The sequence below is a fragment of the Geospiza fortis genome, unplaced genomic scaffold (assembly GCF_000277835.1).
Source record: "Geospiza fortis unplaced genomic scaffold, GeoFor_1.0 scaffold40, whole genome shotgun sequence".
NCBI lineage: Eukaryota > Metazoa > Chordata > Aves > Passeriformes > Thraupidae > Geospiza > Geospiza fortis.
The window spans coordinates 22,821,625-22,837,122 of record NW_005054297.1 but is presented as its reverse complement, the minus strand read 5'-3'; the positions used below and the strand labels follow the sequence as shown (position 1 = coordinate 22,837,122).

Below are 15,498 nucleotides of genomic sequence, written 5' to 3'. Positions count from 1 at the left end.
GAGGAAGCAAAGAGCATGTCGACTACTAGTGACAGACTTTATAAAAGCTTTTAGTGCCATCACCCTCTCTGCTTGCATGCTGTTTCAAGAAAGTCTCTTTATTTCATATATGCTGTGAGAAGATAGCTTAAATGCTGGAGTGCATTTAGAAGCTAGGGTCAGTATTAGGTCTCATTTGGGGCAGTCTAAATGAAGTGTTTCTCTGTTTAAAGACAAGATATTTTTAAGCGTACATAGAAGGTACGCTTAAATGTAAGATTACTCTGCTTTTTCATGTTGTCTTTGTCTTCTTCAGTATTTCACTTCCTGTTCGTTAGCCATTCTCTAGTAACAATAACATTCTCTGTTCTGAATCCTGGGTGTGGTGCTGTTACAGTGCTGTTGCAAAATCTATACATTTTTAATAAGGACTTGGAATGTTGGCTGATGTACACGGGAGGGCTGCTACAGTCTATTTAGTCATTACATCTTTAAGTTCTGTATTCACGTAACTTTTGTTAGTGTTGCTTTAAAAATGCCTACGTTTCTATTTCTGTTTGTCTGTTAAGAAAATGAGACTGAATAGTCCAGGGATGACATTATCCTTGGATATAGCCACATATAACTTGGTTCTACATCTAAGAAACTATTCCATGTCAATTTTTCTTCAACTTGTATAGCTAGCATATTGCATATTTATCAATTCATTAGCTGGTTATCTGGATTCTTTATTGTTTGTCTGAAAGATGCACAGTTGAGTACAGTGAAATCTAATTGTTATCCTTTAAGCTACTCCACATTTTCTGGTGTTTGCTTAGAGCTAGAAAATATCAGGTACCATAATGCCATTTCCATCCAGCTCAGCTTCCTTGTGCTGGATAGACAGACAAATTTCTTTAAACCTGAAATGTAAAAATCAGTAAGCAGTGGAAGGTAAGGGTCAACTTCAGCTTTAATATTTCAGGAAAATAATATGTAGCAGTTTTTAACTCTCCAGCCATTCTAGTTTGTCCCAGCATGTTACTTGGCTTCTCTTTAAGAATTTCATTTATGCAAGATCCATTTCCTCTGCACTAGCACCGGTTGTGTAATTGTTTGCTTATTACCACAAGTTATAGGGAAGCCCAGTAAGCACAGTCTGGGCTGTAGAACAAAACACTGACTGGCTTCTAGAAGGAAAAAAAAGGGAGGGTGAAAATGAAAGGACCACCAAGGGTGTGTAACCAAATACCAGGAATTGGGCACACTGCTGTGCAGTGCAGAGGGTATAACTGTTTCTTCTAATGGTGAAGGTGTAAGGAATGAGACACATGGACTGCTGAAAATTGTTGTGGCCTTCTGTAAATTAAGGCTGCAAGGAGATTTTATCTGGTTGGTCTGTTGGCTGTCTCTGAAACAAGCAGTGTGCCACTTTGGTGAGTGTAACATGTGCTGCTTGAGCACTGAGCACTAGCAGGGATCGAGAACAGGGCTGGTGGTGGTCTGCCTGTTGCTTTCGTTTGAACATCCATTTTTCTCTCCAACTAGATGACCCCTGTATCTGGCCACACAGCAGGAGCCAGGTATTGACCTGAACCAGCATTTGGCTGCGCACACATTTGGCTGTGTGTGGGGTGGTGGAGAGGGTCCCTGTGCCAGGGGTGTGTGTGCATGGGGCAGGGCTGCAGAGCCGCCTCAGTACCATGGACTTGCTGCTGCTCCCTTCCCCTCCCCTCTGGATGCAGCCAGTCAGAGAGTCAGGGCTGCCTCTGGCACAGGTGGTCTGCAAGCAGGAGAGGAGCCACAGACCAAAGGCAGGAGACTGGAGCGTGGCAGCATGGTGGCTGGAAGGAGACCAATGTGCCAGAGTCAGCCTGAACATGCTTGGCTCAATAGGTTTGCACTTCCTCGGGCAGCCTCCTGACTTAACTCTCATACTCCTTATTCCTTCTTCTGCCAGCCAAACAGGAAGCCAAGTTAGTAGATTTTTTACCCCTTTGGTGTTAATGTTGGTGTTGTGCATTTGTTTTCTGTGAGGGCTGACTGGAGAAAGAGCTGCCCAGTGAAGTCCTTATAGAGCTATCCTCAAGAGTTTATCTTCTGGTTTGGTTACAGGATGGATGAAAAGGCTAGAAGCATTTTAGATAGAGTTTTGCTCATTTTGTTAGCAGTTTGTTGCCTAAGAGAAACAGGAGGCATCTCAGGAGGACCTACAGGAACCAAAGATTTAATATGAAGGCTGCAAAGTGCTATTTTTAACAAATAGTAAAATGAGTGTAGAACTGATCTGTTTTGGTATGCTGAAACCTGGTTTTGTAAATCACTATGTTGCAGATGTAAATAAATGTTGGCAAAAAAAAACCCAAACAAATGAAAATAAACCCAACACAAAAACCCAACACGTTTTCCTGGTGGTTTTGTCTTTCAGAATCTGCACAGATTTACTCACATTCCGTCAGGGAAGTGCTTGGATCGCTCCGAAGTCCTCCATCAAGTTTTCATTTCAGAGTGTGACTCCAGTAAAGCAACACAAAAATGGGAAATGAACAACATCCTTAGTGTGTAGACAGACAAAACCTACCTACTGACGCATTCATTTGTACAGGACTGAAAATAGCCTGAAAACTGCTGCAGTTATTAACTTTGTACAGCTGTGAGCCTCCTGGCTTGGATGAAGGACATAGAGGAACTGTGATTATTACAATAACATTATCATCCGCAGTTAATGTTTACAAAACTGCTTTACCTTAAACTCTGTAGATGTTTACATCTTTTTGTTTCAAGATGTTGGTAAATTAATGTGCTGTTAGCTATGGTTCATAGGAACATAGTTAAAAGCGTTGTCGTCTTCTTTGGGATTACACTCAGGGGTCTGAAGGCAGTTTTTTTACACACACTTGAAAAGGTTGTAGTAATCAGATTTTCATAGAACTTGGTGATTATCAACCTGTTGTATATTTTTATTTAATTTTACATCTTACTAAGCACTGCCACAGGTTATTAGCCAGGGTGGCCTTCTCTCACAATCATGCTGCTTTTTTGGAAGATGAATTTGAACATATTTAGTGCCTCTTTCATTTCTCTCCTTCACAAGGAAAGCATTTGTTGGAAATTTGCAGTGGGTTGCTCTGAGCTGTCACCAGGGGTCAGGACCAGCCGTACCACCCTGTGTAATTCGTGTGCTAACGAAGACAAATTTCTATTGCCAGTTTGGCTGCTCTGCTTCGACGGAGTGCTTGGTACAGTGGAAGGAAGACTGTCCAGTTTAGTGCTAATGTGGTACAATTTGATGGAGGTAAGCACCCTCACAAATCCAGTTAAGAATTTATAAGCACTAATTTGCTTGTTTAAACCATGCCTTACATAAAAATAATTAAAATAAACAGCAACAACAAAAAACAGGCTGCACAATTATGTAAAACTTGGAAAGAATCAAATACTTCATTTATACTGTTATTTTGAATGGAAATCAGTTAGAGGTGGAATAAAACTTATAATTAGGAAAAAAGCATCCAGCTACTTAACACATCTGCGTAATTCATCACAAGGACATCTGTCAGCCAGTTTGGATGCCAGATTTCGATTCCAAAAGAGAAATGGAAATCCTGAAATCACACTTGTTCATACTAATCTTCTTGTTATTTCTGTCATTCACAACTTCTCCAGAGGGATTACAAACACAAAAAGCCAACTGCTTGGTGCTACAGTGTACAGAGTAGAATGTGAAGAAGTTGTTTCTAAAAATATTCTGGAAAGGAGTTGATGCAAACTCCCTTAGGAATATAAATATTGACTCTGAACAAATAGAGAGGTGGAGAGGAAATGACTTATCCTCACTTCCTTTGTCCAGATTTTGTAACTTAAATGTTGACATCAGTGTACTGATTCCATAACTGTTGTCCCTATAACACGTCACACAATTAAGTATGACTAAATACTTCCCTGAAGTCTAGAATAGCATTGCATGCAGCTTCCATTGATGTTAACAAGGGTTATGTATCATATTTGGTGACAGACTTGGATCTTTATAGGGCTGTCAGCACTGATCTATTAGTTTGGGATCTTTCCTAGTTTCTTTAAACTTCTAATCTATCCTTTCAGAGCTATGAAAAATAGAAAATAAAGGAGGGAGAAACTGGGAAAAAAAGGAAAATAAGGTTTTGTGCTGGTACTTGTTCCTTGTGTGTGTGAAAACTGACTCCATTTGTGTGTTGGGTAGATTAATTTAATCATACAACTATGCATAAGAGAAAGAATGGTGGCACATAGGTTGTGCGGGTGTGCATTTTAAATGGGTATTATGTGCAATTCATTGAAAGCTGATGCTGTGTGTGAATATGAGTCTGTATGTGAGACTGAAACCTTACAGAACATGAGATCATAAGAAGCTGTTGCTGTAATGACTTTTTCCTACCATAGCCAGCTTGGAAAAAAATAATTCCCATATTCTTGCTTTGTAAGTTGATGATAATATCACTATGCATTTCTACATATTTTATAAATTTGATTTATGCAGATTTTGATACACTGTATGTTTCTGTAGAAATTGTACAAATCTTTAAAAAATTTATTAGGGAAAAATCTGGGAAACCTATGTATATCTTACTCATGGGTTGCTTGTTTTTTAGGTGAAGTAAATAAAATATTTGAATTTTTTGTTTTACTATACTTTTACAGAGTAAAAATTGATTATTATCTTTATAGAAATCCCCATATCTCAAAATATAGGAAACTTCAATGTTACAAAATTACAAATATTAAATGTGGTTTATTTTAAGTTTTATCTAGGTCCTTTTTGTTGCATCTGTGGGGACTCAGGTTTTTTCCCATTGAAATGAAAACTTAAATTCCCACTGAGAACTGCCACATAGACATATTTGGATTTTTACATCACCTGCCCTGATATAATTAGGTAGATTTAATACGCTCATAGAAAATGAACTTGAGAATAGAACCCAAGGCCAGGTCTAGTTTGTATTGTTTTTACTGTGTCTTATCTTAGTTCATTTATGTTTCCACCAAGAAACATGTTTGAATCAAACTTTATTTTTTCTGAGAAAGTTCCTTAGCAGAGGAGGATGTAATTAAATCAGAGCATGAAAGACACAAGTTCTAAGAGTGAACCCAAGTGCTGAAATCTACAGGGCTTTTTTTACAAATGGGATTCTTGCTTCCCAGCCATATCTATCAGTGCACTTTTGAGTATTCAGATTTCAAAAAGCTCTTTTGACAAAACCCTGGAGTTATATAACAGACTGTTCATTAGGCAACACCCTTTTATGTATGGAAACAGGGACCAATAGGAAGGAGAGGACATCTTTCTTTATTACCAGAGATCCTGGTACCAGGATAACCTACAGCAGAACCTACAGGAGTACCAAAGACATTGTCCCCACTGATGGGTTCCTACAATCAGTGCGTTCTCTTTCACTACTGCCAGTCAGTCTCCTTCACTACTGCCTGCTTCTTCCATACCATTTGCCTCCAAACTGAAGTCCCTAAAGCCAAAATTTATCAACTAACTGCTCTAAAACTACATCAAGAAAAAAGATCTATTATACCATGCCAGAGATGTTAAAATTTTATGCTTAACTCTTGATCTGTGAGCCTTCTTGCTCACAAGAAAAAGCAAAACATACCACTGCCTGTAAAAACACAAAAGGTGCTTTGGTAGATTTTGCTGTTTATAAAGTACAATTTTCCTTTTGCTTTAAAAAACATCAAATTGTGCAAGAATCTATGGAGGCAAAGTAGTAAGGAGATCCTAAGAACATGAAAATGAATCTACACTTTTGAACACAAACTTTGTTTCTGTAAAAGCATTTATTGTTTGTTCCCTGCTGGTGAGCTTAGATCCATCAACTGTAATAGGTGAAAAGAAATAGGGGAAAACAAATTGGCAATGTTTCTGTTTCTGGTTGTTCTCATTCCTGTGAAAGGCATGAGAATGCCAGCTCTTGCTGTGTTCTGAAATCTTACCCTGCTTACTTTGATGAGAATAATCTGAGAAGTGTCAGTGGCTATCTTCCAGGGTAATATGTACTTTCAGGGAACATCAGAAGTGGTTACCAGCATTCGGTCCTCTGGCTGTCCAACCCAGCAAGCCTCCTGTGAACTCCTGCAGTGTTGGATCTGTAAATTGTGTGGCTTGGCTGGCACTATATAAAAGGACTCTCTACGTAGAAAGAATCTAGTTAGAAAAAGTGATAGGCTGTCAAAGAAATGTAGATGATTTTGGCTCCCTTGGGTTTTGAGTAAAACCTAAAGCATAAACTGTGAGTGACCCTGAAGTCTGAAAGCAGTTTGGCCCTCCTGTCACGGGGAGCCTCCCTCACTGGTGCCTCGGGTGTGTGCGCTGCTGTGAGCTGTCCCCCACGTCACCCTCGGCTGCAGGAGCGTCTGTGGAGCCCAGAAAAGCAGGAAGAAGTGTTCATGTGGATTTTACATCCCAGTAACCCAGGTAATGGTTAGTTACCTTTGCTTTTTAAAACCTTAAAAATCTAAACCATTCCTTATATGGAGGAGCTAATGAAGGGTTCTCCTTGACCACATAACACGGGGCCTGGTGATATTAAAACTAAGGTGTCTGCACAACCCTTGGGATTTTTACCTCCTTGCTCTGTGGCTTTGCTGATCAACAGTGTGCATGGAGCCTCTCCAGCAAAGTGGTGATCTGTGGTGGCTGATGGGTCTGAGCTGACTGATAAAAAATGCATGTTCTTTCAGTCAACACGTCAATGAAGGTGACAAGCATCCAAGTCTGTAAGGAGGAGTTAGAGCTGCTGAAACACCAAGATAAAAAGGTTTGTTTGCATGTTAGAGCCTTACTTTTTCTTACTAATCAAAGAAACATGATTGTTTTAGAGACAGGAACAGTGTCCTCTCTGAAGCGGAGTGCAGCTAAAGCAGGGCTGAGGGCTGGGTGTGTCCATCAGCCCTTATGAATGCAGTTGTTCAGTGTGAGAGCAGATCTGCCTCCAGTGATCTAACATTCAAATGATGTTTCTTGTGCCTGAACCAGTTAAAAGCACAGTGACCAGAATGCTGATAAAAAAAAAAAAAAAAAAAAAAACAGAAAGGTGGGAGAAGCAGCATAGCTCTAATAAAATAAATAATAAATAATAAAATAATAAAAACCAAACAAATGCCTGAGATGAGCGCAATGGCAATAGCAGCCTTCTGGCTGAACATACCTGGCAAAGGGAAAATGAATGGAGAGATGATATTTTACTTCCCTGGAAAGGGCTGCTGGTGGCAGTGTGTGTCAACTAAGAAGGCAGCATGCCCAGAGTGCTGTTAAACTACAGCCTTCAGATGAAGAAGCACAGCTTGGAATGGGCTTTCTGAACCATGTGAAGGCACTAAGGTGGAAATAGGAATCAAAATACAGCCTTTTCCCTTGAAATTTGTGGGAGGATTTCCCCAGGAAAATAAAGTAGGGCAATATCTTTCTAGGAGCCCTGAGATTAGACAGGAGTAGGTCTTTGGGTACAATGTCTTCTGAATCATCTGTGTGTGGGAGTGCATGTTCCCTGAGTTAGACCTGCCATGGAAAACAGAATTAGCACTTTTGGGAAACAGCTGGGCCAGAGCCATGGTGGCTGGTACTGGCATTTCTGAGGGCTGGTGGTGGAAACACCCCACTGCAAGCTGATGAAAACACCCCTCTATACAGCCAGGGACTTTGTCCCACTGTGTCATTCTGCACAGGAGACCCCAAGCCCTGCCTGGCAATGCAAGCTTTGCCAGCCTGAGCCTGGGGGATGGCTGCAGCACCTTGCCAGAGCCCTCAAGGCTATCCCAATTGCCCAACAGACAGCTACAAATGCAGTTTTTGTGTTTTTATTTCTCAGACAGCAGAAACTGTGGAAGAAAAGTAGAACTGGATGAAAGCAGAAGTCTTCTGGAAGATTCTTTTGAGTTCCTAAGAAGCAGAGATTTGGGAAAAGCTGACCAAGAGAAAAAGCATGCCCAGCTCTGGAAGGGCTGCTAGTCATGCTGCTCTTTGGATTGCACTGAAGATGCCAAGGAACCTCTAGAGATACAGCTAATCAACCTGGCAGTGGGAAGGAAAGCTGTCTGTCCTGCCATCTGGGAGAGAAGGTAAGATGCTGTGGGGTGTTGCCGAGGAAAACACTTCTGTAACCCTGTAGCAGAGTGGGGTCTGGTTACTATTGATACTAAAGCTTTTGAGGATAAAGTGATATTGAATGGGCCATTTCCAGTTGGAGATAAGAAACACTCCTGGGGTTTTTTTCCCTGTAACATTATCCCATTATCTTCCAAGTCGATATGAGAAAAATGGTGTCCACGTTCCAGAATTATCATGGGCAAGCTGAAAAATATTTTGAATTAGGATAAGAACTGAATGTGACATTAAAACATTAAGCACATGCAAGATCAGATCAAAAGTCCAGGTAGCACAGCAGCCCGTCTCACTCAGAGGTCAGAAGGATCAGTGTGGTCAAAGAGTGCAGGGCAGAGTGAGAGGATGCTGCAAGGATACTTGTCTGACCTTGTCTCTGCTTCTGCCATTATATAACTCAAGCACTTTCTGACTAGAAATGGCATTTCTATTTAATAGTATTTAATTTCTCCAACTGTTGCTTCAGTTTAGGCAGACTTTAGCCATGTGTCATCTGATTTATGCAAAAAGTTTTAATGTTTCTGAAGAGGCATGCTGGCTCTGCAGTGCACTCCTCTCCTGACAAATCAGTGAGATATAGGTGAATTATGAAGGCTTGTTAAAGGTCTTAATTCCTGAAGGGGTAGTCAGTGCTGGGTCAGTGCAGAGTTCAGCCAGGCAGGAGCTGGTTTCAAGGTAGCAGCCCTGACAATAACATCAGTAACCACTCGTTTTTCAAAAAGGGCCTTTCAGAATGTTGTGGTCTTGTCCATACAATCATCCCTCCAGCTGTGCTGAAGAAATTACTTATGGGTACAAACTTGACCATTAGATGTTTGGGCTAGGAAATACTGACAATAGCCATACAACTTACAGGTGGAACACTGGATCTGCTACCTATAAGGATTTTTCTGGTGGTTGACTTCGTATTCAGTCCTGGAACAACATGAGCCTCTCCAACAGTGAGGCCAAAGGAGATAGTTGGTTTCAGGATGTCAGGATAATCAGAGCAATGTACAGGTTCACTTACTAATTGGTGCTGGCCTGTGACAATTACGTAATTTGAGGAATTTGTGTAGGGAGTCATCTTTTTTATCAGGTAGATCTGAATCTTATGTTATTCCACAGTTAGAAGACTTAATGCATCCCTGAGGGGCTGTGTGCATTGGAGAATGCAGCAGTGAGCTCAGCATCTGGGCTCTGTTATGGGATTCTTGACACTGGATTCAAATAGGATCAAGGAAAAGCAGATGGGTTGTGTTGCAGCTCAAACAAGAGGCCCAGCAATTTTTGGAAATGCAGAGCCTGCTGGCCAAACACTTGGGTATTTCAGGATTTGTAAAGAAATAGAAGCCAAAATGAGAAAACAAACAGAAAAATCTATGCTAAAGCAAGTGAAGTGGGATCAGCAACCATCATTACCACAGCAAATAATGCATCACTGAACAATATGTACTAGATTAAGTACCAGTGTTACGGACCAGATGCCTATGATAAACTGTTATGAAAAAGTTCAGTATATCATTGGCTAATCAAAGGTAAAACTCCTATTTCATTCTTTTTCTGATATTCTCTTCACAAACATTTGCAACTTAATTAGTATTCTAGGAGCTTTAAAGCCTAAATATACTGAATCTGTACAGTTCCCAGATCTGTAGCTGTTTTAATCAAGACACACACACACAAGCATGCATATTTACAATTTTCCAGAGCATAGGTTTAGCTTTGGAAAAATACGACCATCTTTGTAAATAGGCTTTGTTCTTCAATCACCTAAGAAAAAGGAAACCTATTCCTCTAGGAAAATGATAAGGCAATACTGAATATGTGTTTTGTTTGTAACTCTTTTAGCTGATAATGCCTAACATGCTGTTTGCTTTTCTAGCAAACATTCATTATGTCTTCACAGAGTTATCTGTTACAGCTCCAGCATCTCCTCCAGACTAATGTAATATTACCCCATATTACCCAAAACTTGAATGTTAGGCCTGCTTTTCCCCCTTCACATGTGATAGGGGAGCACATATCAACATGTAATACAATTTGTACTAAAACCACTTTTCACCTGCTGGTTTTACTGTTCTGTCATTCAGGCTGCAGGCTGGCTTTGCACATCTTCACTGTTAGCTCTTGTTATTCATGCAAGATCTTCCATGGTGACTTACTTCTTTTATGAGAAGTAGAAAAGCTCAAGTAGATCAAACCTACCTGATCTCTTTTACCTTAAGGTTCTCAGATTTCTTCAAAGAATATTTACAGCTCTATGGAACAGGATTTCCTCTTGTGAAATCACAAGATCTGTTTAGCCATTTGTCCAGCAACTCTCAGCTGTACTGTGGCTCCTACCAACTTGTCATGTGGACATTCGTGGTCCAAAGCTCTCTGCATCGCCACTGAATGTTTTCTAAAAATTAGTGTTGTGTTTGTGACCTTCTATTCATCTAGCACTTAAGACAATTTTAAGTGAAAAAAATATAAAGTACAGTTCAAAGTTCAGGCATTTCATCACTTGAATTTCCTCAGAACTCTTGGATGAATACCATCTGTCCTGTCATTTTGTTTCAAGTTCTTTTACACTTGGATTTGAGACAGATGCTTCACCATGCCTCTTCCATTAAAAATTTTTGTCAAGAAAACTGCCCGAAACCCCTCTACAAGGTTAAAAAGTTTTCTTCTAGGCATTGCTACTGTATCTTGAGCATGCATTGTCCCTGGGACAGTCTGGCAGCCCTCTTGGTTCTGTGCATGCACAGGCTTTGGATGAGTTGATTTTCTTCCCAGTAGCTGGTACGGTGCTGTGTATTGGATTTAGGGGGAGGATAATGTTGATTTCATTGTCACTGAGCAGTGTTTACACTTAATCAAGGACTTTTCAGCCTCTCATGCTGCCCTGACAGCCAGGAGGCTGGGGGTAGACGAGGAGCTGGAAGGGGACACAGCTGGGACAGGTGACCCTCACCATTGACCAAACAGATATTCAGTGCCATAAGAGTCAGCATAAAACTAGGGTGAAAGCTGGCTAAAGGACACTCTTTGGAAACTGGTTGGGCATTATTTGGTTGTTTTTCATTTGCATCATTTCATTTGCATTTTTTAATCTTTTTGTTATTTTCCTTTTTGGTATAATTTATTCATTTATTATTATTTTATTTCAATTATGAAGCTACTTCTATCTCAAGGCATGAGTTTACTTTTACCATTCTAATTCTCTCCCCCATCCCACCATTTGAGGGGACAAGTGGCTGTGTGGGGCTTGGTTGTTGGTTGGAGTTCAGACATGACAGATGTGTTTGAAAGTTGTTAGTCTGTTTTCTCATGTTGCTCGATGCTCTTTTGCTTTGCCACATGTTGCTGTGTCTGGCCTGTTGATGTGCGGGGATTTTTTTGGCTTACTGCTTTAGAAATAACTTGAACTTTCTAAAAACTGCTTTCCTACATTTGTTATTCTCTCATTCTTCCTCTTTATCCACCTCAGACTTAATTTTGGTGGACTTTTGGTCTGCTTTACTGTGTGGGATGTGTTTATGCTGAACATCTAGTGCAATGTGATTGTTCTTCCCAGTGCCTACAAACCATTTTGGGCATCCTTTTAGTTTTGGTTTTAGACCTCCCAGTTCACCTCTAGTGAGTTATTTCATAAGTTTGTCCGTATTGAGCAGTGATGTGAAAAACTAATTTAGCTTTTCTTCTATGGCCTTATCTTTACTGAACATTCCCCTTACACTTTGATTACTTATTAGTCCTTTCAGCAAGTGCTCACAGATGGGCATTACATGAACTCCCTGACCTGACACATCATACTTTTTAAAGCTTAATTTGAAAGCAGTAATTTTCATGTACTCTTTTCCATTTGCCTTTATATTGAACATCCTTCTTGCAAAAAGGACAAAATATGAGTTTTTTTAAAAAAAATGTTAATTATCTTTAGTCATAGCATCATTCTCAGTTGATAGATCAGCCTGGTGCAGAGTTTTTGGTGTGCAACTTGTAAGGACACCTGAAGGGTTATATTTTGTTTGAATTAAAAAAAAACCCAAACATTTCAAAAAATCAAATTAGTCAATGTACTCTGACTTTACCCCTCCACTGCAGAAAATTTAAATAATCTTATCAGAAAGACTCCATGAAGCATCACTGTTCTGCCCAGGGAGAGAATGTTAGAAGTGAGAGGACGTGATGGTGCATTTCTACAGGGAAGTCTGAACAGGATGTGGTAACAAGATCAGCATGATCTTGGATACACACTATAACAGGGAATTGCCTCTAGATAGAACTTTTGAGTTAAGAATACAGGTGCTATAGAACTGAAAATTCTACAGCAAAAAATGTTCTTGAGCACTGATGTTGCTGTGCTGCCTCTCACTTCTGGTTTATGCCTGTGGCTTCAGGAAAACTGAGCCTGAAAAATTGAGCCATTGATCTCACCTGTGCCAAGTTATCTCTGGCAGGTCCAACATGTAAAAGAGCAGCTACTCCTTCTGATGCCACTTAAATATCTCAGGGGCAGGGTGGGGAGGAAAAAGAAACTCTGGGGTTCTAAGGCTCTCAAAGATTAACACCTACTCCAGTATAAAAATATTTGAATTGCATTTACAGTTACTTAATTTCCATGCTTACAAGAATATACTGTTTTTCTCAAGCCTCTTGTTTCAGAAAGTGCTGTTATCTTTGACCTATTCAGTGACATTTACCATAGTAAAGTTCTGAAAACACTTTTTATCTTGCACATAGTACAATGATGGGACACAAAACTTACTTCATAAGCTAATGGACAATAGGGACACATTTTAAACAAAACCTTGGAAGCCTGCCCTTTATATTACTTAATTTTTTAGACATTACACATTTCAGGGCTGGGCTTTTCAAGGGCTAATAAAAGTTATTTCCTGGTATTTAGCTCAACAAATTAAACTTGAGCTATTTAGTTTAGCTGTAGGATCTCAAATTCCCCAGTTGAAAATATTGTTAGGTACCTAGAGTTAAGCCTTTATATATATTAAAGTAAAATAAAAACTGAGAGCCAAGAAATAGTATAACTGGTGCCACTGTTACTACCACAAACAGGAACATATCAGGAGCACTTGTTCTTTACAAATGCCTTCTCTTTCTGCAGGAATCTACTGGGGGTAGACATTCTAACATTTTTCATGCTGTTCTGCAAGCTGTGTATTTTATGAGAAGCCAGTAATACTAGAGCCAGGGGGAGAGGGAAGGAGCAGCAACATCTGGGAAGACATGCCTCTAACCACATCTGTCTTATAGCCAAGGCCAGCGACCCTGAGATCTGGAAGAGAAAGTTCCAAACATTCACTCATTATCAGCTACTATGGCAGAACAAAGGCCTGTGCTTCAGCAGCCTGGGGAAAGAAGATAATCCAGGAGTAATTATCCAGAACTTCACTACTTAAAGAGATTTTTTTCACCCACAAGGTAACACAGGCAAAGGCTACTGTAAGGAAAGCATCAGTTTTAACTAATGGCAGTGGGAGAGGAAATCAGTTAAAGGAGTTTAAGTGGCAGCAAAAGCTCCAGGAGTCAATGCCTAAGGGACCTGCCAGTTCTGCAGTAACAGCAAGAGCCCAGGAACACTGCATGCTCCCACACAGGATTCCAGCATTCTGGGGGTGCCCAGCCTCTCAGAAACATCATGAACACAAAAGGAATAATGTACAACATTTTATTACAAAACTGTTAAAAAAGTAATACAATGCAACAAAATACTACAAAATATAAGATCAGCTATTAAGCTACCTTTGTTTTACTTAGCTAAAAAGGAACACCTGGCTATCAGTCACTGAATTTCAATAAAACCATTAAATATGCAGAAACAGCAGAAACATTCAACAACTTTTGTTTTTCCAAACCGAACTGTAGCAGCCCTTGGCTACTGCTTACATCATAAATTGAAGTCTCCCTACAAAGAACCACATTACCTATACACAATTCTGTACAGATTTTTATACTGAAGCTAACAATGAGCTGCACTTGAGTTCACATTCTTAGCAAAATATTGGATTCCGAGCATAAATCTTTACAGCAGGACATTCATTTATTCTTCATCCTCATCTTCTTCTTCCTCTTCTTCCTCCTCTTCCTCTTCCTCCTCCTCCTCCTCTGGTTCTGCTTTCTTCTTAGATCCTGCAGGCCTACCTGGGCCCTTCTTTCCTGCATCACTCTTGCTCTTGGCACGATATGCTGCAATGTCCTGCAAGAAAAATGCTTTTAAGTTGCTAGCACTAGAACACTGAGGACAAATCTGTAGTGCTTTGGTATTTCAATGCTACTGTACTGCATAGGTCAGATACAGTGCATGCAAAAAAGCAGAATTTCCACCTTGGGACTGTCATGCTTAAATCTTTAAGCAAAAGAGCATGCAATGCAGACAGTTTTAAGAATTTTATAACCATGGTGCTTTGGAGTCTGACTACATTTATTTTAACAAGCAGGTGACCTGTTTTCTGGTAGTAAGGCATCTTACTGGTAAAATCTCTAGACATGCAAACCCACATCCAGGCTCACTGTAAGGGTTTCAGATACCTGCCCTGCCAACCTTTCCATGCCTTCTAAAGGCTGACAGAAAGCATTAAGAATTATAAGCCCCTTATGGTGTGGGTGCAAGACACAAGTCACATATTTACAGCGAGCTCCACAACTTTAACTTTGTTGTACTGCTTTTACTGTACCTTTTCATACTTCTCCTTTAGTTTTGCAGCCTTCTGTTCGTATGGCAGTTTATCTTTGGCCGACTGTTCAGACCACATTTCACCTAATTTCTTTGCCGTATCTCCAATAGACAAGCCAGGATGGTCGTTTTTGATTTTCGGACGGTGCTCAGAACAGAAAAGGAAGAACGCAGATCTACATCAAGAGACAGTGATTAAAGTTAAGTATCAAGCTATTAGAATATTTTTTCTGTTGGGGGGAGAGAGTCATAGAAGCACTCACGGGGGTCTTTTTGGAGCGTTGGGGTCCTTTTTCTTTCCCTTCTTCTCGCCCTTGGGAGGAACATAGTTTTTCATCTCCCTGTCATAACGAGCTTTGTCTCCTTTAGCCATTTCTTCAAACTTTCCTTTTTCCTTGCTTGACATTGTCTGTGGGCACACGGAAAGAAGAGGCTGGATGAGATAAAGCAGCTACTGACCCACTAATGCCTAAGCAGCAGCTGCTCCCAGGGAGCTTTTCCCTTCTTCTCGCCCTTGGGAGGAACATAGTTTTTCATCTCCCTGTCATAACGAGCTTTGTCTCCTTTAGCCATTTCTTCAAACTTTCCTTTTTCCTTGCTTGACATTGTCTGTGGGCACACGGAAAGAAGAGGCTGGATGAGATAAAGCAGCTACTGACCCACTAATGCCTAAGCAGCAGCTGCTCCCAGGGAGCTTTTCCCAGCAGCCCGCAGCAGGGGCGGGGGCTGGCCC

The 15,498-nt window shown here is 40.4% G+C and overlaps 2 protein-coding genes across 2 annotated transcripts in view; one reads left to right on the top strand and one right to left on the bottom strand.

The window, feature by feature from the left end:
* Positions 1 to 2,524, top strand: part of GALNT7 (polypeptide N-acetylgalactosaminyltransferase 7) — a 37,984-nt gene extending 35,460 nt beyond the window's left edge. The window contains exon 12 of the mRNA XM_031066716.1: positions 2,387 to 2,524. Within this exon, the coding sequence (XP_030922576.1) occupies positions 2,387 to 2,524 (138 nt within the window). The remainder of the gene's footprint in view (positions 1 to 2,386) is intronic.
* An 11,222-nt stretch (positions 2,525 to 13,746) lies between these two features.
* On the bottom strand, positions 13,747 to 15,212 carry HMGB2 (high mobility group box 2). The gene is made up of 3 exons (XM_005415550.2): positions 15,029 to 15,212; positions 14,767 to 14,941; positions 13,747 to 14,288 (listed from the first exon to the last, which is right to left on the bottom strand). The coding sequence occupies exons 1-3, from the start codon at positions 15,169 to 15,171 to the stop codon at positions 14,133 to 14,135; spliced, it is 474 nt and encodes a 157-aa protein (XP_005415607.1). The 5' UTR covers positions 15,172 to 15,212; the 3' UTR covers positions 13,747 to 14,132.
* Positions 15,213 to 15,498: the final 286 nt, after the last annotated feature.